The 26,775-nt window shown below is 43.1% G+C and overlaps 1 protein-coding gene and 1 pseudogene across 1 annotated transcript; one reads left to right on the top strand and one right to left on the bottom strand.

Annotated features, from left to right (window-relative positions):
- The first annotated feature begins 732 nt into the window (after positions 1 to 732).
- On the top strand, positions 733 to 26,775 carry Cmtm6 (CKLF like MARVEL transmembrane domain containing 6). The gene is made up of 4 exons (XM_048348616.1): positions 733 to 939; positions 16,744 to 16,920; positions 20,874 to 20,972; positions 25,724 to 26,775. The coding sequence occupies exons 1-4, from the start codon at positions 805 to 807 to the stop codon at positions 25,853 to 25,855; spliced, it is 543 nt and encodes a 180-aa protein (XP_048204573.1). The 5' UTR covers positions 733 to 804; the 3' UTR covers positions 25,856 to 26,775.
- Positions 8,827 to 9,227, bottom strand: LOC125353143 (annotated as a pseudogene).

The following is a 26,775-nucleotide window of genomic DNA, read 5'->3' as shown; positions in this document are numbered from 1 at the left end:
GGTTGGAAGCCAGCCCAGGGAAGGAAAGTTTGTGAGACTATTATCTCCAAATAATTACAGAAAAAGCCTTAAGTGGCACAAGCTGTAGAGTGCTAGCCTTGAGCAAAAGAAGCCCTGGGACAGTAGGACCACAAAGAAGAAAAAGAGGAGGAGAAAGGGGGAGGTTGGAGGGGAGAGGAAGAGAAGCTGGGGTTGGGTGGGGGAGAAGGAGGAGAAGAGGAGTCAGTGTAGGAGCTGGGACTGTAGTTTAATGGCACAACACATGCTTAACATGCAAGAAGCCTTGAGTTCAATCTCTAGTACAATAATAGTAATAATAATAATAATCATCATCCAAATCCAGGTGCCGGTGGCTCACGCCTGTAAACCTGCCTACTTAGGAGGCTGAGACCTGAGACTTGAGGTTCAAAGTCAGCCTGGGGAAGTTTCGTCCCTGACACTCACCTCCAATTAACCACCAAAAAGCCCGACTTGGAGCTGTGGCTCGGTAGTAGAGCGCTTAGTCTTGAGCAAGCCCCAAGACCGGCACAAGAAAAAAGGAAAAAATGCACAAAAAGTACCAATTCATACTCTAAAACCAGAAGTCCCGACTAGGAAAAGTTTAGAATTGAGTTTCACCCGGTCAGGCCCGGGGGGCGTGGTCAAGAAGTGGGCGTAGCCACGGCGGCCGCGGGGCGGGGCAGGAGTCGGAAGCGGGGCGGAGGCTCAGGAAGTGACGGCCCCACTGTCCGCCGCGCCTCCGCAAAGGGGACTTTTGTGGGGCGAGCGCAATCAGCGGCGCAGTCCGACGGCGGCGGTGACAGGATGGAGAACGGAGCGGTGTACAGTCCTACCACCGAGGAGGACCCGGGCCCCGCCAGAGGCGCCCGCGGCTTCGCTGCCTACTTTACGCTGACCCGGCTCCCGTGGTATCGACGCGTCTTCAAGGGCTTGCAGCTGGTGAGTGGGCTTCGTGGGGCGGGCCGGGGTCGGAGCCGGGCCGGGACCGGGACCGGGACCGGGGCTGGGGCTGGGGGCCGGGGCTGGGGCCGGGGCTGGGGCCAGCGAGTGCCCTCCCGGGCCGGGGCCAGGGCCAGGGCCAGGGCCAGTGAGTGCCCTCCGGGGGCCGGGGCCGGGGCCAGGGCAAGGGCAAGTGAGGTGCTCTCTCAGGGCCGGGGCCGGAGCCGGGGCAAGTGAGTGTCCTCCGGAGGCTGGGCCGGGGCCGGGGCCGGGGCCGGTGAGTGCCCTCGGAGGCCGGGCCGGGAAGCTGCTACGCGCGGCCTCTCGGTCTGGTTGCTCGGAAAGCAGCTGTTTCCACACCCCAGTTCCTTCCCTCTCCACTTGGGGAGAGGGGCGTTGCCCTCCGTCTGCTGCCTGTGTTTTCGCTCCGTCGCGCCTCTGGTTTCGTCCCCTGGGTCCCCGAAAGCGACCTAGGGCCGCCGAGCGAGTTTGGAGGGCGCTGGAAACGAGTCGGGGAGACCCTGGCGGCCCCCTTAGACTTCTTTCACTTACCCTCCGCAGCGACTTTCCCTCCTTTCCCGGCGGACGCCTCCTCTATCACCCATAGCGTTTCCCGTTGATCCTACCCGGCGTTTGCGGGTTTCCTGGCACTGCCTCACTGCTAGGACAGTGCAACTTCTTGTTGGATAGTCTCACTGGGGTTCGCGGCGCGAAGTCACCGCGCACTCCAGGTCGCAATGGACTTCAAGCTTATTTTCCGCAGTTATAAAATGCCATAAACTTATGTGAAAAAATATTAGAGTATCTTCGAGATTGAATTTAGAATTCAATCTACATTCGTCTTCAGCCCCTGGGTACTGTTTCAGTCACTGACGAATATAATTTTTCTTCAAGAGGAAAAAAATCAGAATACCTCGAATGTTTGAGTTTGATTCCCTCCTCCCTCCCTCTTTTCCTCTTACCTTTCCCCTTTGCTTCCTTCCTCCTCTACTTTTTTCCTCTCTCTCTTTTGTGTCACTCCTGGTGCTTGAACTCAGGGCCTGGGCACTGTCCCTGAGCTTCTTTTGATCAAGGTTAGCACCCTACCACTTAAGCTACAGAGCCACTTCCAGTCCTTTCTGTTTATGTGGTACTGAAGAATGGAACCGAGGGCTTTATGCATGCTAGGCACTCTACCACTAAGCCACGTTCCCAGCCCCCCCCTTCCTTTCTCTCTCCCACACACTCTTAATAAACCATCCTAGTTAAAAATAGCTCATTGATTTCCTTAGAGAGAACTTAAAATTCTCACAACTCAGATGACTAGAGCTTAAATTCTTAGAATTCAGATGACCTATTTTTATTAGCTAAGAAAGACCGCAGTCAGAAAGTTGGCACTGCTTTTAGCCACCAAAATGATTGTATCTGGGGATGATTGGGAAATCACATGGACACAAGGGATAAAGTTCTCTGTGGAACCCAAGAGGATTTTGTTCTCTTTGACACTCCAGTCTCCCTCTAGGTAGGTCCACCTTTGTCTCCTTTAGGCTCTTAGCAGCCATCAGGCTCTTTCTCCTTCCACTGTACCTTTGCACAACCTGCACCTAGACCAAAAGGGCTTTCTTCATTCTTCCCTTTGACAGTTCTCACATGATTTTTCAGTATCAGCTGTGTGTCTCTGCAGTAAAGTGTAAATGTTTCTACATGAATAGAGAACTCTTTAGAAAAAAAAATACTGTGGGTCTGAAGCATTCTTGCTGCTCAAAAGAAATCTGTGTTGATCTGCTGTTCATAAGTCTATTTTTAGATTTCTTTTGTATTTCTTCTTTAGTCAGAAGTGGTAAGTCTAAAGTAAATTTTCTTGTTACTCTGTGATTTAGTAAATTCCATTTTTTCAGAGTAGAACACAACTTGAAATTTCAATTTTTGCTGTGTGCAGAGGTTGGTCATTTTATCTTGTAAAAATTGTAAGACTTTGGCCTGGGAATATGGCCTAGTGGCAAGAGTGCTTGCCTCCTACACTTGAAGCCCTGGGTTTGATTCCCCAGCACCACATATATAGAAAACAGCCAGAACTGGCTCTGTGGCTCAAGTGGCAGAGTGCTAGCCTTGAACAAAAAGAAGCCAGGGACAGTGCTCAGGCCCTGAGGCCAAGGCCCAGGACTGGCCAAAAAAAAAAAAAAAAAAAAAAAGTAAGACTTTCTGTTTCTTTCCATTATTCCCTAAGAGATGGGAAAAGAATAAAAGCTAATATTTCTTGGTGAAATTAACTTATATATAGTAACTTGTAATGCTAAAAGGATGCTTTCTATATATGTGGTGCTGGGGAATCAAACCCAGGGCTTCATGTATAGGAGGCAAGCACTCTTGCCACTAGGCCATATTCCCAGCCCAAAGGATGCTTTCTTTACCATGGAGTTTAAAAATGCTTTTTCAGTTTTCCTTTTTCATTTTGATGGTTATCTTTTTGTTCATTTTCTTTCAGGTTATCTCTTCATAGTGACAATACATTAAAGTTACCCAGAAAGTCTAAGGAAATGATAGACAAACTCCTTCAAAACTGTCATCCAGCCCAGGAAAATAGGAAAGATCTTCTTTGCTTTCACTTATACTCTGCATTTAGATTGTCTTACTTTAGATGAGTTATTTTTTAGAACTAAAAAGAATTACAGAGACCCAGTAAGAAAACAGCTATAATGGAGAAGCCCATAATCAGAAAAGGAGAGTCAGTGTTTTTGTGTTTTTTTCCTAGTCCTGGGTTTTGGACTCAAGGCCTGAGCACTGTCCCTGGCTTCTTTTTGCTCAAGGCTAGCACTCTACTACTTGAGCCACAGCACCACTTTTGGCCTTTTCTGTATATTTAGTGCTGAGGCATCGAACCCAGGGCTTCATGCATGCTAGGCAAGCACTCTACCACTAAGTCATAGTCCCAGCCCCTAGGCTCAGTATTTTAGCCAGGAACCTTCAAACGCTGTGAAATTGGGTTCAGAACATCATACTTTGCCAGGCACTGATGGCTCATGTCTGTAACCCTAGTTAGCTACTCAGGAGCTGAGATATGAGGATCATGGTTCAAAGCCAGCCTGGATAGGAAAGTGTGAAACTTTTATCTCCAGTTAACTACCAATGGAGCCAGAAGTGGAGCTGTGATGCAGTGGTAGAGTGCTAAACTTTAGCAAAAAAGGTAAGGACCAGCACGTACACACACACACACACACACAGTCATACTTTTATGTGTTTGAGTACTTTTATAAAGTGTATCAGATTCTCAGATATCCCAAAAGAGAAGTGAAGCCTGTTCTACAGTTTAAAAATCAGGCAATGTATATTTGAAAAATTCTTACATTAAAGTCCTAGGAGATTAAACTAGATTACCTCTGAGTTGCTTTTTCCTCCTCCCCCCCCCCCCCCCGCTCCCCCTCCTCCCCCCCCCTCCCCCCGCTCCCCCTCCTCCCCCCCTCCCCCCGCTCCCCCTCCTCCCCCCCCTCCCCCCGCTCCCCTCCTCCCTCCTCCCCCTCCTCCCTCCCCTCCCCCCGCTCCCCCTCCTCCCCACCCTCCCCCCGCTCCCCCTCCTCCCCCTCCTCCCCCTCCCCCTCCTCCCCTCCCCCTCCTCCCCCTCCTCCCCCATCCCCATTTTTTTTTGGTGCCAGTCCTGGGGCTTGAACTCAGGGCCTGAGAATTGTCTCTTAGCTTTTTTTTTTTTTTTTTTTTTGCCAGTCCTGGGCCTTGGACTCAGGGCCTGAGCACTGTCCCAGGCTTCTTTTTGCTCAAGGCTAGCACTCTGCCACTTGAGCCACAGCACCACTTCTGGCCATTTTCCGTATATGTGGTGCTGGGGAATCGAACCCAGGGCTTCAAGTATATGAGGCAAGCACTCTTGCCACTAGGCCATATCCCCAGCCCCGTCTCTTAGCTTTTTTTTTGCTTAAAGCTAACACTTTACCATTTGAATACACCTCCTCTTCTAGCTTTTGGTGCTTAATTGGAAATAAGAATCACAGATTTTCCTGCCCAGGCTGGCTTTGAACTGAGATCCTAAGGTCTCAGTTTCCCGAGTAGCTAGGATTACAGACTTGAGCCACTGGCACCTGGATTTTTCACTCCACTCTTCAGAGATTTATTTTTCCAAATCCCTGAGGCATAATGGGGCTTACTTGAGCACAGTGTAGAGCTTATATACATAAGAGATTAAAGATAAGAGCAAAGTGTTTCTAGCTGTTAGTTATGTAGCTGTGTTACTCATTCAGATAATGACTTGAATTTTATCAAAGACTTATCCAAAATATAAGTGTCCTCTAACTTGCAGCATATCCTTTCACAGCTGAAGAAGACTCTTTCAGTTGACAAAACAATGTAGGGAGTTACTGGATTCCTAAGTTGTATACAGTTTTTTTTCTGTTTATTCTGCACACAGCTTTGTCCTTATGCTTATTTATTTAGTGCTTCTCTTAGGGCTTGAACTCAGAGCCCGGGCACTGTCCCTGGGCTTTTTTGCTTACAGCTAGCACTCTACTGCTTGAGCCATAGCTCCACTTCTGGCCTTTTGGTGGATAATTAGAGAAAAAGAGTCTCATAGACTTTCCTGCCTGGATGGACTGGCTTTAAACCATCCTCCTGAGTAGCTAGGATTGCAGTGCTATCAGTGCCTGACAGTATACATACTTTTATATTTTTTTATTTTCAACTAGAACCAGAAAAACACATTTATTGCATCTTATATTTTATTTTGTGAGTTTTAAAATTTACCTTAATGGAGTTATTTTTCCTTCCTTCCTTCCTTCCTTCCTTCCTTCCTTCCTTCCTTCCTTCCTTCCTTCCTTCCTTCCTTCTCTCCTTCCTTTCTCCCTCCTTCCCTTCCTTCCTTCCCTCCCTCCTCCCCTTCTCCCCCCCCCACCCCCCGCCCCGTCTCTTTCTTTTTGCCAGTCCTGGGACTTGGGACTCAGGGCCTGAGCACTGTCCCTGGCTTCTTTTTGCTCAAGGCTAGCACTCTACCTCTTGAGCCACAGAGCCACTTCTGACTTTTTCTGTTTATGTGGTGTTGAGGAATTGAACCCAGGGCTTCATGTATGCTAGGCAAGCACTCTACCACTAAGCCACATTCCCAGCCCTGGAGTTATTTCTGTATGAAAGAGAATTGATCCTGCGTGGTTACTGCATATGATTTTGGTACACTGGGTATTGTATATATGCCTACCTGCACTAGGGAAGGGAAAGAAAAATGAGGGTGTAACAGATATCACAAGAAATGTACTCACTACCTTATTATGTAACTGTACCTCCTTTTCACAACACCTTGTCAATATAACTTAATTAATAAAAAAAGAGAATTGATATCTGGCAACCTAATTACTTATTAATTAGTGGTGCACTGACCTAAATATTAGTGATTTTCTCTGCAACAAGCTCCACATTGTGCCTGTGGCCGCACAGTAGTGGAATTATAGTTGTTCTTCAGACAATCTGGTTGTTCTGCAATTCCACTGATTTTAGTTGGTTAAATTGCAAATAGTGGGATTGGGAATATGGCTTAGTGGTAGAGTACTTGCCTAGCATGCATGAAGTCCTGGGTTTGATTCCTCAGCACAACATAAACAGCTGGAAGTGGTGCTGTGGCTCAAATAGTAGAGTGCTAGCCTTGAGCAAAAAGCTCAGGGACAGTGCCTGAGCCCCGAGTTCAAGTCCCAGGACTGGCAGAAAAAAATTACAAATAATGTTATTCTTTAAGTACTAAGGAACGATTCACTCAGAAGCTATTTTTTATAGATAATCCTTTTATTAAATGTAAAAATTAATATATACTAAATCCTCTTGAAGTGCTGTTTTTTTTAACCTTCAAGAAGATCATAATGTCAGCAGTTTTATCACTAAACCTTTGTAAGAGTAAATATTTGCTTAAAGCCAGGAGTGCCTAGCCTTTCAAGACAACTTTTTTTAATTTTAACATTACTTATGAGGGATTTTATTCTCCCCCTATGGGGGAGGGCTGTGTTTGAGTGTGCATGTGCCTGTATGTGCGTGTGTATGTGTGTGAGAGAGAGAGAGAGAAAATGTACCATGTGCTGTGGTGTACAGGGGTACACAAACCACCTCTGGCTTACAAATTGTTTTTAATAGACAATCTGATCAAATTATCATTATAACTTGAAAGGTATGTTAATTCAATAACACAAAAAGAAAAATACAAAGTGAATGGTTTTTATGGGGCTGTATCTCAGTTGTAGAGCACTTACCTAGTGTATATAAGGCCCTGAGTTCAATTCCAGGACTGCAAAAAATATTAGCAACAAAAACCCTAAGCCCAAAAACAGTCTTGCAGGAAAAAAGTACACATACATAATAATAAAATGAGCCAGTGTTTATTAAGGGAATAAATACAGACTAGGAACTAATGGACATGGATTCTTATTGGTACCTAGCTAACAGGACTTTGCCTCTCAATTTTTTTTTTTTTTTCTGCCAGTCCTGGGCCTTGGGCTCAGGGCCTGAGCACTGTCCCTGGCTTCTTTTTGCTCAAGGCTAGCACTCTGTCACTTGAGCCACAGCACCTCTTCTGGCCGTTTTCTATATATGTGGTGCTTGGGAATTGAACCCAGGGCTTCATGTATACGAGGCAAGCACTCTTGCCACTAGGCCATATTCCCAGCCCCTGCCTCTCAATTTTTTTGGGTGGGGGTAGGGGAGTTCGTCATGGGGCTTGAACTCAGGGCCTAGACACTGCTCCTGAGCTTTTTTGCTCAAGGCTAGCACTCTATCACTTTTTCTGAGTAGTTAATTGGAGATAAGAGTTTCAGACTTTCTTGCCTGGGCTAGCTTCGAACCATAGTCCTCAGATCTCAGCCTCCTGAATAGTTTGGATGTGAGCCACCAGTGCCAGGCTCTCAAATCATAATTAGATGTGTTAACTTGAAGATGGGAAACTCCCAAAGGTTCTCCCCCTCGCCCCCCCCCCCCCAAACTCTGGAAGCTTAATAATTCCCTTAATTATATTTGGGTAACATTTTGTCATTAGAAGGTACTTAACATTCCATAAGCAATATTTAGTATGATGACCTCATGCTATTGAGAGCAAACTGTTTACTCTTTTTACACATGGGTTATATTTGCTACTAACTTCTTAACCTTGACCATTTTGGTATTTTGGTATTTAACTCATTTCATGAAATTCTTCCTTTTTTTTTTTTTTTGCCAGTCCTGGGGCTTGAACTCAGGGCCTGGGAACTGTCCTTGAACTTCCTTTGCTCAAGGTTAGCACTCTATCACTTGAGCCACAGCACCACTTCTGGCCTTTTCTGTGTATGTGGTACCGAGAAATAGAACCAGGGCTTCATGCATGCTAGGCAAGTACTCTACCACTAAGCCACATTCCCAGCCCCCTTTATCCATTTTTTATATACATACACACAGTCTACTTGTAAAAATTTTAAAAAGAACAATCAACTAAGCTGAGCATCAGTGGTTTATGCCTGTAATCCTAGCTACTCAGAAAGCTGAGATCTGAGGATTGCAGTTTGAAGGAAGAGGGTGAGGGGTGAGGAAGTTTATGAGACTCCCTTATCACCAATTAATCACCAAAAAGCCAGAAGTAGAACTGTGTCTCAAGTGGTAGAGCACTAACCTTGAGCAAAAAAGCCCAGTGACAATGTCCAGGCCCTTAGTTCAAGTCCAAGGGCCAGCACACACACGCACAAAATAAATATATGATTATGTTCCATCCTTATATTCACTACTAGGATCATGGTTTAACAGTTTAGAGCATGTTTACAGTAAGCTTGCCTTATCTGTAGCTATTATACACAGTTTTGACTAAGCATAAATAATAATGTATGAAATAATGTATAAAGTATCAAAATACATTTCTTTTTTTTGTTGTTGGTGCCCCAGTTTATTGAAAATATTACAGCACAGTAGTTAAACAGCTCCCCGTGGCATTTTGAAATTCATCCCCACGGTGGCCTGAGTGACCTGCAGGTTGGAGAGGCTGCCGAAAGCTTCAGCATTTCCTTAGTGTCAGGTTCAACTTCAATGGTCTCCTGATCCAGGGCTGAGACCTCCGGGACATAGTTATCCCTCCTTTCTCTCTCCTCCTCTTGCAACTTGATGGAGATGCCTCTCATCGGGCCTCTCTGAATCCGCTTCGTCAGGTGGGTGATATACCCGGCGATCTTGTTGTGCAGCTTCTTGCTAGGGATGATGGTGATCTCTTCGCACACGTGCTTATTTGTGTGGAAGTCGTTGCCCAGCCGCATGTAGTACTTCTCCATGATGACCCGCGCCGCCTGCTTCCCGGTCTTGGTGTGAACGTGGCCCATGTTGATGGTCCTGGCAGAAGAGCTCAAAATACATTTCAAAACAAAAATTTTAAATTTCCAAGTGCACATTGGTGGCTCAGTTGAAGCAGAAAAGTGTTCAGTCAATCCTGAGTTAGTTTTCTTTAAGTCATTGTGTGGTCCTTTTGTTTTCCTGCCCTTAATTGTATGGAAATCTACTTCCCTAAATGCAAGTGGTGCCCTGGTTTAAAAAAAAAAAAAGTGTGCTTAATTTAAGTGATCAGGTAAAAAATAGGAGATTGGATGAATGGTACCTTGTCTTTGGTGGAAGTAGGCCATAGATTCCCAAGGTTCTACTGTGCTTTTTAAGTTGTTCCGAGGTTGTTGTTGTTGTTTTTTCTTCTTTTTTTTTTTTTTTTCAAATAACATTCTTTCTAAATTGCTGATACAGAGTTAGCTGCTCCTTTCCTCCTGCTCTGGAATTGTGAAATTCCTTCACTCCCTATTTAGTCCTCTGCTCTTGTCTTCTAACCTACTAAGCCAGGGCAGCATTCTCTGTTCCTCCATCTAAAGTCCATATTCTCTTGCTAATCTTCATGCACCCACACCTGAGTCCTTCGTTTCTCCTCACTATCCTAATCCAGTTAGGTCAGCTACTTTATTCCTTTAGATTTACCTTGCAACATGTTGACTTTATAATTTGTTTTTCCTCCTTCCCTCCCCCCTTTTCCCTTCCTGTACATATTTTGTGTTTCTCACATTTTGGCTTGAATCATGCTTTTCCAATTTGCCATGGTTCAGCACTCTGAATGTTTTCTTTACTTATCATATGGTAAATGCACAGTTGTATGATATAAAACATGCTTTTCTTATTGTTTCTTGTACACCGAACTTGTACTCCACACATACATATTACATTACTGGCTACAAAAGTGTACTGTAGATTCAGTAGTGCTATGGGTAATTATAAAGGAAGGCTAGTGACTTCTGAGATGGGGATGCAGCAGAGAATTTCATACAGATGATAGTTTGTGCCAATTTCTAGGCCTTTAAGACTGGGGATGAAAACTAGTAAACATCCAGGTTTAATTTTGTATTCTGATTCCCTTAGTATGGCCAGGAAGAACCTGCCTTATTGTAAGAATGCTGTGAAGTTGAAAGTCTGTAAGAATGACTTCAGTTAATAGATACAGAGCAGGTTGGTGACTTGAGACTGCCTCTGAATGGCTGTGTCCTGCACTTTTCTTAGCCAGGCCAGACAAGCAGTTTATGTCTTGTGGTATAGGTAAGACATTATTGTCAGGGAGTCTGCAGGGAGTAGTCCTAATAATGTTATTTTTAGAGCACTAATTCAAAATTAATTAGAATTTTAGATTGGTATCTGCTCACAGTTAATTGACTTTTATACCCCTGAAATTCCATTTGCAGATTTTCTCTTAACAACTTACACTGAGCCAGATGCCAGTGGTTCATGCCTGGCTATGCAGGAGGCTGAGATCTGAGGATCCCAGTTCAAAGCCAGCTTTGGGCAAAAAAAAAAAAAAAAATGTCTGTGAGACTCTTATCTCCAATTAATGAGCAAAAAGCCAAAAGTGGAGTTGAGGCTCAGGTGGTAGAGTGCGCTAGCCTTGAATGAAAAAGCTAAGTGACATTGCTACATGCTGGGTTCACGCTCCAGTACCAGGACAAAAAAAAAGAAACCCTCCAAACCAAGTTTGCACTGAATTTAACAGAGGCAAAAATAAAGTAAATGGAATATTAGATAATTAGTTTTTATTATAGTAATAGAAATTCTGTAGTTATAATTGCAGGAGATTAAGGAAATACCTTTTCATGGTGATCTTCTGTGATTTGTCTCCATGTTTAATGATTTGGAATACTTCTCCTAACTTCTTGGGATGAGGAGTTATCTTTCACTGATAACTTACAGTAAATCAGAGCAATGTGATGTGTCTTTGTCCTTGTATAAATTCTTTACAGTTGGGGGAATATATAAATGATTTTTTTCTTTTCCCTTTTATTTTCATGTAATTATAATAGATTCACAATAAATTGTTTTTATTTATTTTTATTTTTTTGCCAGTCCTGGGGCTTGAACTCAGGGCCTGAGCACTGTCCCTGGCTTCTTTTTGCTCAAGACTAGGACTCTACCACTTGAGCCACAGCACCACTTCTGGCCATTTCTGTTTATGTGGTGCTGAGGAATTGAACCCAGAGCTTCATGCATGCTAGGCAAGCACTCTACTGCTAAGCCACATTCCCAGCCCCCTGTTTTTATTTTTTATTTATTTATTTTTTGCCAGTCCTGGGCCTTGGACTCGGCCTGAGCACTGTCCCTGGCTTCTTTTTGCTCAAAGCTAGCACTCTGCCACTTGAGCCACAGTGCCACTTCTGGCCGTTTTCTGTATATGTGGTGCTGGGGAATCGAACCCAGGGCCTCATGTATACGAGGCAAGCACTCTTGCCACTAGGCCATATACCCAGCCCCCTGCTTTTATTTTTTGATCAGAGGTCTTATGTACTTATTTGTGTGTGACAGTTCTGTACAGTTCTACCACATATAGATTCCTGTAGTCATCATTTTAATGCAGACACTGAACTGTTCTACTCTTAAGAGCCTCATCAAGTGCTGCTCCTTTAGAGCCCCACCTCCTCCTTTGCCCTTGGCCACTACTAATTTAGGGCCACCAAGGACTTGTTCTGCCTATGTAATTTTTTTTCTTTTTTTTAGTTCAAAGTATGCTATAAAAGCGAAAGTAAACTGGGCACCAGTGACTCACACCTGTAATCCTAGCTACTCAGAAGGCTGCAATCAGAGGATTGCAGCCCAAGAAGGAAAGTTAATCTCCTATTAACTGCTAAAAAGCCAGAAGTGGAGCTGTGGTTCAAGTGGTAGAATGCTAGTCTTGAGAGGGAAAAAGATGTTTAAGGCCGCACTCAGACTCTTGAGTTCAAGCCCCAGAATTGGCACAAGAAAAATAGAAGTGAAATCATACAGTATGATGTGTGTGTGTGTGTACACGCGCGTGCGTGCTGATACCAGGGTTTGAACCCAGGGCCTGGGCATTGTCCCTGAGCTTCTTTAGTTCAAGGCTAGCACTCTGCCATTTGAGCCACTGCACCATTCCTGGGTTTTTCTGTTTATGTCGTACTAAGGAATCGAACCCAGGGCTTCATGCTAGGCAGGCATTCTTATCACTAAGCCACATTCCCAGCCCCTCTTTTTCTGAACTAAATAAATGTTAGCCTCAGACCCAAACCCTGAACCTGCCTTTACAGAGCATCTTCACTACCTATCTTTAGATCCATCCATCTAGTTGGTTTTAATTTTTTTATTTTATTTTTTTCATCTAGTTGGTTTTGTCTAAGCATTACATGTGTGCTTGGTGCACCCTATCTTGAAGTTCCTCTCCTGTTGATTTCACCATCCCAGGCCTGTTTGGCCATTCATTCCTAGGCATACTCTCTGCCATACCTAGTTCACTCTCTAGTCTTCCCCTCACTTGTTGATACACTGTGCCTTAACCTAGCTCCTCTCCCTGACTGGAGTTCCTTGCTGATGTCACCAGCAACCTTTTTTTTTTTTTTTTTTTTTTTTTTGCCAGTCCTGGGCCTTTGACTCAGTGCCTGAGCACCATCCCTGGCTTCTTCCCACTCAAGGCTAGCACTCTGCCACCTGAGCCACAGTGCCCCTTCTGGCCGTTTTCCATATATGTGGTGCTGGGGAATTGAACCAAGATCCTCATGTGTAGGAGGCAAGCACTCTTGCCACTAGGCCATATTCCCAGCCCCACCACCAACCTTTTTAACTCAAATGCTGGTGTTTCTGTGTTGTTCTCCCTTGACCTCTAAATGGTAGTTAGCATTCATTCACCACTCTCTTCTTCTGGAAATTACTTAGCCTTCTTGGACTGCTGTTCTTGATAATGTTTCCCCTCTGCAAATCCCTTAAAAGTGGGAGTCCTGCCAGGCCCTGGTGGCCCATGCCTGTAATCCTAGGTGCTCAGGAAGCTGAGATCTAAGGATCACAGTTTGAGGACAGCCATGATACTCTTAATCTCCATTAAACTACTCAAAAAAAAGGGGGAGGGGAGCTGTGGCTCAAGAGCTAGTACACTAGCCTTGAGCAAAAACAAAAAACCTCAGTGAACAGTACTCAGGATCTGAATTTAAGCCTCAAGAGTAGCATCAAAAATAAGTAAGTAAATAAATAGGAAAAGAAATTGGGATCCTTTAGTTCTGCTGCTTAAGATGATCTTTTCCTCATTCTGAATGATCTCATCTTCTTGACTGCCTCCCTTATCTTCATGTGCACCTCATACCTATTCTCTGAGCTCCAGACTCATGTTTCCATTTGTTTCCTAACTGCATCTCAACTTAACTTTACATATACTTCCCAAACCTAGCACATTAAAATGGGATTCTCTCCTTAGCACTTGCCTCTTTTAAACAAAAACAACAAAACAAAACCCCCCGAGTCTTAGACACCAGCATGTTAGTACCATGAATGCAGTGGTCTGTGTACTGTTAAAATGCACATGCATTGAAATGAATTTCTAGGTCAGTCAACCATTTTCCTGTCACTGTGCCAAACATGAGACCCCACACACTTGTCACCCACAGCCTGTCATGGCCAGTAAGGGGCTCTTTGAGCTTCCTGCATTCTTTTGCTCTCAGTTGAAGTATGCTGTTCCCATGCCAGGTTATACTGTTAATACTGTTTATGAACAAACACCATGCAAACTAAAATTGATTGTAAAAATTTGTTTCTATGAAAACTACATTGGATGCTTTGGGAAGACTGAAAGGTAAGTTACTTATTCATCAGCTGAGGACTTTCTTAAGGCTAGCACAACTAGTGTGACTGTGGAAAAGTTCTATACTGTTTCGTAAGTGCCTGAGATCTTGCTTCACTTTTACTGAAAATGAAGCAATTTAGAAGTGCTAGTCCATAAATGATGAAAAGATCTTCATGAACATGACATACAGTTTGAAGATGCACCTACAAAATTGTGAGTGAATGTGCTTGTTTATTTTAAGTAAAAATAAAGTACTTAAGCTAGGCACCACTGGCTCATGCCTGTAATCCTGAGGATTACAGTGTGAAGCCAGCTGGGGCAGGAAAGTTCATGAGACTCTTATCTCCAACTAACTACCTGAAAGCTCAAAGTGGAGCTGTGGCTTAGGTGGTACTAGCCTTGAGCAAAACCAACTCAAGGACAGCACCCAGGCCATAAATTCAAGCCTCTGGACCAGGACCAACAAAACAAAACAAAAATTAGAACATGAGGCTGGTGGCCCATACCTGTAATCCTAGCTACTCAGGAGGCTGAAATCTGAGAATCATGATTCAAAGCCAGCTGGCAGAAAAGTCCCTGTGAGACTCTTCTCTCCAATTAGCCACTCAAAAACCGAAAGTAGAGCTGTGGCTCAAAGGGGAAGAGCACTAGCCTTGAACAAAAGAGCTCAGGGACAGCACCCAGGCTCTGAGTTCAAGTCCCACAACAAACAAAACAAAGTAACCAACTTAGGGTACATGTGTATTAACCTGTATCCTACTTTATTTCTCCTCCTCCTGTTTGCATATCTTAGTGATTTGCCACTCTTATTACTACTACCCCTGATTTCCTACTTTAGCTTCCCAGCTAGCTGTTTGCCTCAAGTTTTATACTCAGGTTTTCTCTCAATTTTGGAGCTAGCAAGCTCTATAAAAGCATAAATCTGATCGTGTCACTCCTTTGCTTTAAAATTTATCAAACCTGCCTAGGCATCAGTGGCTCATGATTGTAATCCTGGCTACTCAGGAGGCTGAGATCTGAGGATCTCTGTTCAAAGCCAGCCTAGGCAGAAATGTCCCTGAGACTTTTTTTGTTTGTTTGTTTTTGCCAGTCCTGGGGCTTGGACTCAGGGCCTGAGCACTGTCCCTGGCCTTTTTTTTTCTCAAGGCTAGCACTCTACCACTTGAGCCACAGCACCACTTCTAGCTTTTTCTATGTATGTAGTGCTGAGGAATTGAACCCAGGGCTTCATGTATGAGAGGCAAGCACTCTGGCACTAGGCCATATTCCCTGCCCCTTCATGAGACTCTTATCTCCAGTTAACCACAAAAAGCTGGAGGTGGAGCTATGACAAGTGGTAGAGTGCTAGCTATTTAGCACAAAAGCTCAGGGACAGCGTGTAGGTCCAGAGTTCAAGCACCAGGACTAGAAAAAAACACACAAACCTTACCTAGTCTAAAACTGGGAGAGAGCAAGGGAAGGGGTGACATTGTTCAAAAAGAAAGGTACTCATTATGTGACTTATGTAACTGGAACTCCTCTGTACATTACCTAACAATAAAAAAATCAGAAACTTGTTAAATCCAGAATTCTTGAACTAGTTGATCTGGCCTCTGCTTACCTCTCTAGACTCTTGTAATAATTGCTGTGCTGCTCTTTCCTTCCCTCAAACTCTATATACGTCTGCCATGTTGACTTGCTTGGCTTTCAAGTTCATTTGTGAATCAGGTAGTATTGGGGAATTGTGCCCTGATTTCTCATCTCTAGCCTTTGTGTATACTGTTTGTCTGCTAGGAACTTCTGTCCTGCTCTTTCACTCTAAAAATGATTTTTTGTCCTTTATGTCCCTACTTCCCTCTGGAAATCCCTCTGGTGCACTTTTCCCCTCCCTCCCTCCCTCCCTCCCTCCCTCCCTCCCTCCCTCCCTCCCTCCCTCCCTCCCTCCTTCCCTCCCTCCCTCCCTTCCTTCCTCCTTCCTCCTTTCCTCCTTGTCTTCTTTCTTTTTTTGTTGATTGTGGGGCTTGAACTTAGGGCCTGGACTGTCCCTGAGCTTTTTTGGCTCAAGATAAGCAAGCACTCTACAACTTTGAGCCACAGTACCACTTCTGGTTAATTGGAGAGGAGCCTCAGACTTCGCTGCCTGGGCTGGCTTTGAATTGTGATCCTCAGATTTCAGCCTTCTGGGTAGCTAGGATTACAAGTGTGAGCCACCAGTGTCCAGCTAGTATGCTTTTCTAACATCCGATTTCCCTGCAAGCACAGTATTATCTAAATGCTGACTGTATTTCCTTAAGAGCACTTTAAGTTATGTATAGATAGAGTTCAGTCACTGATTTTGCTTGTTTTGTTTTTGTTGCCAGTCCTGGGGCATGGACTCAGGGCCTGAGCACTGTCCCTGGCTTCTTTTTGCTCAAGGCTAGCACTCTACCTCTTGAGCCACAGTGCCACTTCCCACCTTTTTCTATATATGTGGTGCTGAGGAATTGAACCCAGGGCTTCATGTATACGAGGCAAGCACTTTACCACTAGGCTATATTCCCAGCCCAGTCACTGATTTTGTTTGCTACAGTCTCTTATAAGTTGGGTAAAGAGGTGGTAGGCTGGCTTTGGAAAGAGAGTCTTGCTATATTGCCAAGAATGGCCTTAACGTCTTGATCCTCCTATTTCAGTTCCCTCAGTAGCTTGGACTACAATTGCTACCTTGTAAGCAGCGCTGAATACAAGTGCTGAATACTATGGGTTCTATGAAAAGCATGTAAAATGTTTCTCTTCTTTTGTAGCTGCTGTCTCTACTGGCCTTCATCTGTGAAGAGGTTATTTCAGAATGTCTTTTGTGTGGAGGACTATACTTTTTTGAATTTGTAAGCTGTAGTGCCTTTCTTCTGAGCCTTCTTCTGCTGATTATACATTGCACTCCACTGCATGACCGTGTTGATGCAGGAAAGGTCAAGTCATCGGTAAGTGGGGGAGATCCACTCCCTGTATTAAGGCACTATCTTAAAATCTTGAGTTTTTGTTGTTGTTGTTTTGGTCATTCATGGGGCTTGAACTCTGGGCCTGCGTGTCGGTCTCTGAGCTCTTCAGCACAAGGCTCTACCACTTTGAGCCACAATGCCACATCCGGTTTTCTGGTGGTTAATTGGAGATAAGAGAATCATGGATTTTCCTGCCTGGGCTGGCTTTGAATCATGATTCTCAGATCTCAGCCTCCAGAGAAGCTAGGATTACATGCATGAGCCACTGGTGCCCAGCTCTTGTGAGCTTTTATTATGTATAATATGTACTTTTAGAAAATACTATGAAGAGACACTCTTTGCTTGTAATTCAGATTTTCTTGCTAAAGGTGTTGGAGAGGGAAAGTAAGGTGGTTTTAAGAGTTGCAAGACTGCCCATAATTTACTTATTGAGGCTTAGTTTAATTGACTTGAAATGAGTCTACCTTTTTAAACTTTTCTTTTTCTGGGCTGGGAATATGGCCTAGTGGCAAGAGAGCTCTCCTCGTCTACATGAAGCCCTGGGTTCGATTCTCCAGCACCACATATCTAGAAAACGGCCAGAAGTGGCGCTGTGGCTCAAGTGGCAGAGTGCTAGCCTTGAGCAAAAAGGAAGCCAGGGATAGTGCTCAGGCCCTGAGTCCAAGGCCCAGGACTGGCAAAAAAAAACAAACAACAAAAAAAAAACTTTTCTTTTTCTTTCTTTCTTTCCTTCCTTCCTTCTTTTCTTCTTCTTCTTCTTTTTTTTTTGCCAGTCCTGGAGCTTGGACTCAGGGCCTGAGCACTGTCTCTGGCTCTCTGGCTTTTTATTGCTCAAGGCTAGCTAGCACTCTACTAGCACTCTACCACTGGAGTCACAGCACCACTTCTGGCTTTTTTCTGTTTATGTGGTTCTGAGGAATTGAACCCAGGGCTTTATATATGTGAGGCAAGTACTCTTGCCACTAGGCCATATTCCCAGCCCCTTCTTTTTTTTTTTTATTTTTGCTGGTCCTGTGGCTTGAACTCAGGGCCTGGGCACTGTCCCTGATCTCTTTTGCTCAAGGCTAGCACTCTACCACTGGAGTCACAGCGCCACTTCTGGCTTTTTCTGTGTATGTAGTACTGAGGAATCAGATCCAGGGCTTCATGCATGGTAGGCAAGCACTCTACCACTAAGCTACATTCCCAGCCCTGAAATTTTCCTCTTAAAACTTATTTCTCACATTTCAGTGTTACTCACTGATTGTAAGTTGTATGAGTATTATATGTCAAGCATTATGCTACACTTTGGAGATAGTAGTAATGAACTAATAGATATTTCTGAGGCTTTTCTATAAAAACAATGTCTAATTCTATGTTTTGATTTCATTTTATTATGAAAAATGTTGTCTATAGTGCATAAAGAATACATTTGTTGATTTCTTGTTCAGAAGTTTCCCTTATAATTACTGTATATTAGAGAAGCACTATTTTCATTAAATTAGAGATACTTTTTTTTTTGACTGTAGTGAAGTGTGAGCTCAGGGCCCCAGTAAGACAATCTGCTAACCCTATATTTTTGTTTGTAAGGTTTGGATTTGTGGGGTAACAGATGAAATAATTTACTTAAGTCCTAAACTTAAGCAAGAAAGAATTGAGCAATTTACTTCTTTAACAGTATTTGTGTTGCCCATCGTGGTCTGTACAGAATTATGCATGTCATTGTTCATATAAAAGAACTCACATCTCTGAGAGTAAGCATAAAATTTGCCATAGAAGCCAATTGCCAGTGACTCATACCTATAATTCTAGATACTCAGGAGGCTGAGAACTGAGGATCACAGTTCAAAACAAGCCTAGTCAGAAAAGCTCATGAGACTTTTATCTTTGGGCAAAAAGCCAGAAGTGTAACTGTAGCTAAAGTGGATTTTTAGCTACTAATGAGACAACAGTATAAAAAGAAAATAGAATTCTTTGCTTTAAATTGGGAAGTAGCATGGGGTAAGTAATATATTGTTTATTCACTTTTTTTGTTTGTTTGTGCTGCTGGAGTACCTTAATCTATATACCCTTTCATATCTCTTGAATTTTTTTTTGCCAGTCCTGGGGCTTGAACTCAGGGCACTGTCCTTGAGATGCTTTTGCTCAAGGCTAGCACTCTACCACTGGAACCACTGTGCCCCTTTCAATTTTTTCTGTTTATGTGGTACTGAGAAACCAAACCCAGGGTTTCATGCATGCTGGGCAAGCATTCTACCACTAAGCCACATTCCCAGTTCCATATCTCTTGAATTTTATGCTGTAGGAATCTATTACCTTTTTTCCTGTCTCTTATTAGCATGCATTAGTTGTTCAAGAACCTTTTTTGAAAAATAAATAAGAGCTGGAATGTAGCTCAATGATAGAGTGCTTTCATTTATAAGGCTTTGGGTTCAGTCTCTAGTATTGGTCAAAAGAAAAAAAAATTGTTGTTAGGTTGGTGTGGTACTCAGAGCCTGGGCACTGTTCTTGAGCCTCTTTGTCCTCAGTGCTAGTGCTCTACCACTTGAGGCTCAGCACTATTTCTGATTTTTATTTGAGTGGTTAATTGAAGAGTTTCACGGGGACTTTTCTGCCCAGGCTGGCTTTGAACTGTGATCCTAAGATCTCAAGCCCCCTGAGTAGCTAGGATTACAGGCATGAACCACTAGCACCCCGGAAGGAAAAAAATTTAACTTCTAAAAAAATTAGTAGGAGCTAGGAATGTAGCTTAGTGGTAAAGTTCTTGCCTACCATTCAGGAAGACCTGGGTTCAATTCCTCAGTACCACAATAAATAGAAAAAGCTGGAAGTGATGCTGTAGCTCAAGTGGTAGAGTGCTAGCCTTGAGCAAAAAGAAGCTCAGGGACAGTGCCCAGGCCTTGAGTTCAAGCCCAGGCCTGGCAAAAGAAAAAAAAAATAGTTAGAAGCAATATCAAACATTCAATGTGCATGTACTTGTTTTGGGTATGGCCAGTATGTGACCATTGCTAATGTGTCCCAGGCACTTTCTGTGCTATATTTATTAAGAAATATCCCCAAAATAATTGTCTGAGTGCACTTCAGATATAGTAAATAAGAATGTATATGTAGTAGATTTGAAATATCTCTCAGAAGCAAAGAGAAAAATAAGTTTTGTAGAATGTTAAATGATTGATAATATCAGAATTCTGTTTAGATAGTTTTATAGATACTAGGTTTAGTGGAAGTTGCAGTGGAGAAAACTTGAGTATGACTATCAGTTTTCCTCTCAGACTACTTGTCCGTCCTGTTTTCTGAGAGCCTTACAGAGCAAGTACTTTGAAACCAATGAAGCACTTCAAGGTCCTCAGCTGCTTCTGGTGAGACATAGAAGCTTTGTAGTAGATAAAGCTCATCACCCAAGCTGGCTTTAGATTATTCACTTGGGCCAGGGGCCGGGGTGAGGGGCAGGGGGGAGAAGGTTTACGAAGTAGCTCAGATGTCTGGAAAACATGCGATGACATGCTTTGATGCACATAGTGATAGGTAGTTCTTTTAATCCTCATCTCCAAGGTATTTGAAAGTATTGATGCCTTCTTAGAAATTCCTTCCTAGCATAAATACTTTGAAAGAAAAAAATGTATTTTTTTAAACCTCAGTTCTGGGGATTGAACTCAGGGCCTTGTTCTTGCCACTAGGACTACACTCCCAATCCTAAATACTTTAGTTTCGATGATTTTAATATACCCTAGGGAAAAGATTATATATACAGCCTTTGAGACCCTCCTTAGTAAAAGATTATCTCTTAATATACTCTCTGACTATGCCCAGCCCAAAGCATGGATAGAATTTGAATGCCTAGTTTGTTGAAAAGTTACAAGTTAGGGTATAAAAGTGAGTCATCAAAGCTTTGAAATTAAAATTTCAAAATATGTTTCCATGAGTCTAACTATACTGTATTCTTTCTGTATGCATAGGATTTTTATATCACCTTGGTAACAGGATGCATATTTTTGTTGGCGTCTATCATTTTTGTTTCCACTGATGGCAGAACCACAGCTGAAGTTGCTGCAAGTGTATGTATTTTGTATTTGTAACTGCTTATTTTCATTTCTGTAGAGATAGAGAATTTGAGAAGTGCTTGGCAAGTTTAATAATATGTGAAGGTAGTTTGTCTTTTATTTTTTAATATGTTTGAGTAGAAAACTTTAAAGTAAATAAATCTGATAATATTAAAAACACAGAATTTGAGCTGGATACTGATAATTCATACCTATAGACCTCCCTAACTACTCAAGAGGCTGAAATCTGAGGATTTGGGTCTGAAGCCAGCTTGGGCAAAGAAGTCTATAAGACTACCTCTAGCTGGGTGCTAGTGGCTCACATCTGTAATCCTAGCTACTCAGGAGGTTGAGATCTGAGGATCACTGTTTAAAGCCAACCCAGGCAGAAAAGCCCCCGTGAGACTCTTACCTCCAATTAACCACTTAAAACCAGAAGTGGTACACAGTTCAAGTGGTAGAGTGCTACCCTTGAGCACAAAGAGGCTAGGGACAGCATCCAGGCCCTGAGTTCAAGCCCCACAACTAACCAAAAAAAACCCCCAAAACAACAACAACAAAAAAAACGGGCTGGGAATGTGGCTTAGTGGTAGAGTGCTTATCTAGCATGCATGAAGTCCTGGGTTTGATTCCTCAGTGCCACATAAACAGAAAAAGCTGGAGGTGGAGTGATGGCTCAAGTGGTAGAGTGCCATCCTTGAGCAAAAGAAGCTCAGTGACAGTGCCCAGGACCTCAGTTCAAGCCCCATGACTGGTCACCATTACCACCACAAAAAAACACTATATCTAATTTAATCACCAAAAATTCAAGTAGTAGAGTTCATATTCCTCTTGAGCAAAAATGCTAAGGAACAGTGAGTGCCCAGACCCTGAGTTGAAGTTCAAGTCCAAGTATCAGCATAAAACAAAACCCCACAAAACATAGACTCTGGTATCATTGATCAAGATGTATTACTTTCATTGACATGTTGAATTGAAGTGCCTTTGTAAACTACTTAAAAGATAATAAAACACCCAAAGGAAAAAACATGCAAAATTTCCCAATTTATAAGTCACATGTTCAATATGTGATAATGGCAGGCAAGTAGTTGGAATGTTCATCATGGAACATTAAAAACTTAAAAAGAAAAATGTCCATGGCATTATCTACTTAAGATAATGGATACTTTATTTTAAAAAGAAAGAAAAAAGAAAAAACCACATCTTTGCAGTGTATCTGATACTTTTCTTTTGGTGAGGAATACCTTATCATAGATCAAAATTAGGCATATAAAAATTATTAAACTCGGGGCTGAGAATATTGCCTAGTGGTAAAGTGTTGGCCTTGTACACATGAAGCCCTAGGTTCGATTCCTCAGCACCACATATATAGAAAAGGCCGGAAGTGGCACTGTGGTCAGTGGTAGAGTGCTAGCCTTGAGCAAAAAGAAACAGTGCTTGGGCCATGAGTTCAAGGTCCAGGACTGGCAAAAAACAAAACCAAACAAAAATTATTAAAATTATAAGGGATCACTGGAAAAAAATTATTCACAATGGAAAAATACTTTCTAAAAAGCAAAAAAAAAAATCACATGTTCAGAAAAAAAAAATTAAAAGCCTGAAGAATCCATTTAAAAGTTTAGTTTTGGGGGCTGGGGATATGGCCTAGTGGCAAAGAGTGCTTACCTCGTCTACATGAAGCCCTGGGTTCAATTCCCCAGCACCACATATACAGAAAACGGCCAAAAGTAACACTGTGGCTCAAGTGGCAGAGTGCTAGCCTTGAGCAAAAAGAAGCCAGAGACAGTGCTCAGACACTGAGTCCAAGTCCCAGGAATGGAAGAAAAAAAAAAAAGTTTAGTTTTGGGGCTGAGAATGTGGCTTAAAAATAGAGTGCTTGCCTAGCATGCATGAAGGCCCTGTGTTCAATTCCTCAGTACCACATAAACAGAAAAAGCTGGAAGTGGTGCTGTGGTTCAAGTGATAGAGTGCTACACTTGAGCAAAAGAAAAGAAGCTCAGGGACAGTGCTCAGGCCCTGAGCTCAAACCCCAGGCAGGACCCCAGGACTGGCAAAAAAAAGAATGCAATTTGTTAGCTGGGCACCTGAGGCATGATACTCAAGAGGCTGAGATCTGAGGATTGCGGTTGAAAGCTAGATTGAGCAAGAAAGACTGTGAGTCTCTATCAGAGACCCCCAGTCCTAGGGCTTGAACTCCGGGCCTGAGCACTGTCCCTGGCTTCTTTTTGCTCAAGAATAGCACTCTGCCACTTGAGCCACAGCGCCACTTCTGGCCAGTGCTGGGGAATTGAACCCAGGGCTTCATGTATACAAGGCAAGCACTCTTACCATTAGGCCATATCCCAGCCCCAACTTTGAGTCTCTTATCTCCACTACCCTCCAGAAAAGGAAGTACCACTGTGGCCCAAATGGTAGAGTACTGGCCTTCAGTGGGAAAAACTGAGAGGCCACGTAAGCCCTGAGTTCAAGCCTCATGGTACTGGCACAGAAAAAAAAAAAAGAAATTTGTTGTATGATGCTGTGAGACAGAATGATAGAATGTGATTTCTTTAGAGAGGTTGGGAAGGAAAGTCAGGAGGCTGCAACAGATTGCCATAGAATGTTAATGGTATAGAGGTGCAAGCTGAGCATGGTGGTGTTCATCTGTAGTGCCAGCATTCAGGAAGCTGAAGCCCAAAGATCATGAGCTCAAGGGGCCAAAAATGGTCCCTCCATACACAGTTGTGAAGGTGGGATCATCACCTACTGTAATTTTCCTTTTACACTCTTAGCCTCCATTTTTCTTTAAGGGTTTTGCTAATCGAAGAAGCTAAATTTGAAGTCTGGTCTTCTGTCTGTCAAATTTCTCGGAATGTTTGGTCATATGTTAGAATACAATGAGGAAGTGATTTAAGGAAGAGGAAGTATAGGTAGTGACATCATGTTGCTGTGTTATTACAGTGTGATAATTACCTGGAAAAATTTACTTTAACCCTATTTTATTTTCAAAATGGAGTTTCTGTTTGACATCAGTAACTTACTCTATTTCCCCTAGGCTGAGTTGCCTACTTAGACCCTAATCACATGTGTGGTTAGTCTAGCCCATTGCTAAAAAAACCCCTGTGTTTCATGTCTTTTTTTTTTTGCCAGTCCTGGACCTTGAACTCAGGGCCTGAGCACTGTCCCTGGCTTCTTTTTGCTCAAGGCTAGCACTCTGCCACTTGAACCACAGTGCCACTTCTGGCTGTTTTCTATATGTGTGGTACTGAGGAATTAAACCCATGTATAGGAGGCAAGCACTCTTGCCACTAGGCCATATTCCCAGCCCTCATGTCATTTGTAAGGATTTCATTTTTTCCTCTAGTGATTTTAGTTTTATAGATTGACACCTCACATATGCTATACATCTAGGACTCGAGGATATTGGGACTATGGTGGAATACTTGCCAAGCATACATTCGGCCCTAGGTTTGATCCCCTGTGTCACAAAAACAAAACAAAACAGGACAGGACATTCATAACTTGTACAACTTTGACTAATCTGCAATTTTTTTTTTTTTTTTTTGCCAGTCCTGGGGCTTGGACTCAGGGCCTGAGCACTCTCCCTGGCTTCCTTTTTGCTCGAGGGTAGTACTCTGCCACTTGAGCCACAGCGCCTCTTCTGGCCATTTTCTAGAGATATGGAGCTGGAGAATCGAACCCAAGGCTTCATGTATACGAGGCGAGCTCTCTTGCCACTAGGCCATATTCCCAGCCCTAATCTGCAATTTTTTTGTGTGACTTCTTTCCATTTTTTGGTGGGGAAAGGAGGCCTTACTGGGGTTTTGAACTCAGGGCCCTCACTCTTGCTAAAGTAGGTTCTCTACCACTTGAATAACTCTACCAGCTCTGTCTGTGTTGGTTATTTTTTGATATATGTCTTTCTTCATGCACAAGCTAGCCTGAACTGCATTCCTCCTAGGCTTCCCTGAGTCCCTGGGATGAGAGGTGTGTGCCACTGCGCTGCTGCTATAGTTGGGATGACAGGTGTGCAACCCTGCACCCAGCCATTGATTGACATGGAGTCTAGTGAATTTTTTTTTTTTTTTTGGCCAGTCCTGGGCCTTGGACTCAGGGCCTGAGCACTGTCCCTGGCTTCTTCCCGCTCAAGGCTAGCACTCTGCCACTTGAGCCACAGCGCCGCTTCTGGCCGTTTTCTGTATATGTGGTGCTGGGGAATCGAACCTAGGGCCTCGTGTATCCGAGGCAGGCACTCTTGCCACTAGGCTATATCCCCAGCCCCTCTAGTGAATTTTTTGTCCAGCCTTAAACTCTATTTCCTTAATTTCTGCCTTCCAAGCAGCTATGATTATAGAATTGAACCTCTGTGACTGGCACTTCTTTCTGTCTTTTTCTGTTTGTTTGGGGGTTTTGTTTTGTGCTTGTTCTGAGGCTTGAACTCAGGACTCAGCTTTTTTGCTAAGGCTAGTGCTCTACCACTTGAGCCACAGTTCTACTTCTGGCTTTTTGGAGGTTGATTAGAGGTAAGAGTCTCATGGTCTTTCCTGCCCAGACTGGGTTTGAACTGCAATCCTCAGATCTCAGTCTCCTGAGTAGCTAGGATTACAGGTGTGAGCTACCACTCCCAGTCACTTCTTTCCATTTTTTGATGGCCTAATTTTTTTCACCATTCAAAAGTAGGTATTGGATAAAATTGATAAATGGTCTTGTTTTCATGATGCATTCTCTGTAGGAAATGTGAAATTCTTTTCTTCCTCACATAACTTTTTCCTCTTTTGCTCCCAAAGTTTGGATTTATAGCAAGCTTTATGTTCCTGTTTGACTTCGTTGCTATGTTGTATGAAAAACGACAGGAGGCCCAGCTGAGAAAACCTGAAACTACTAAAGCAGAAGCCCTCACAGAACCACTGAACGCCTAAGGCTGAGGAGCTGTGAGCAGAAGAGCTCTCACCCATGCCCACCCGCTGGCAGGAAGCCTTCACATGTCTAACTGTTGAAGCCTAGGGCTGGGGCAGGAAGGCAGGGTTGTCAGTATTGGGCTGTGTGGCTGTCACTGCAAATTAGGCCAGAAGGGTTTTTATTATTTGTTTAAAAAATTTATTACTAGAATTTGTCTCAAATGCAGGCTTTTTTTTTTTTTTTTTTTGGAGGTGAGGAGGAGTTGCTTGTTTAAATCGCATAGGTCCCCTGGTGGTGAGTGGTTGTGTTGCTCTGCTGAAGGACATTCTGGTACTTGGCTTAGCTTCTAAATTATGCTATAGGAGTGTGTAAACAGCATGGTTGTGTTCAGCCATTTAGAAGTTGTTTCATTTTAAAATCAATTTGCTTGGCCATTAATGATTGAAGGTTAGATTATATTCTGTTATTAGAAATGTAATGTTTATTTAAGAGATCCATATTTAAAATATTGGTGTTAGGGTTTTTCCTTACTATATAATACTTGGCCTTACTGTATCTCACTCAGCTTTAAACTCACAGGAACATTTTAGGATAACCATTAACTTTTTCTGAGACTTTATAGTTTACTATAAAATGCATGGAAGATGTTGGTATTTTATATGTATATAAGCAACATCAGCAACCTCATGATTATAATGCACTTTGTTGGAGATATGTAGTACAATGAAAAATGGGAAAAAATTAGTATTACACCTAAAGACCAAAGATAAGGCTAGCTCACTGCAGTGGATAAAAACAGACTTCAAATGCTTAGTGTGTATGTGAAGAGGTAAGTTCATATTGAGGTTAAAAACCAGTCAGTCATCTTGTTGGCATGTGGTTATTTCTACTTAAATAATGCAGCTCTACAGTCTCTCAGGGTTTTCTTTAAGCCAGTCTT

The sequence above is a fragment of the Perognathus longimembris genome, chromosome 6 (assembly GCF_023159225.1).
Source record: "Perognathus longimembris pacificus isolate PPM17 chromosome 6, ASM2315922v1, whole genome shotgun sequence".
Classification (NCBI taxonomy): domain Eukaryota; kingdom Metazoa; phylum Chordata; class Mammalia; order Rodentia; family Heteromyidae; genus Perognathus; species Perognathus longimembris.
This window is presented reverse-complemented; position numbering and strand designations above follow the sequence as displayed.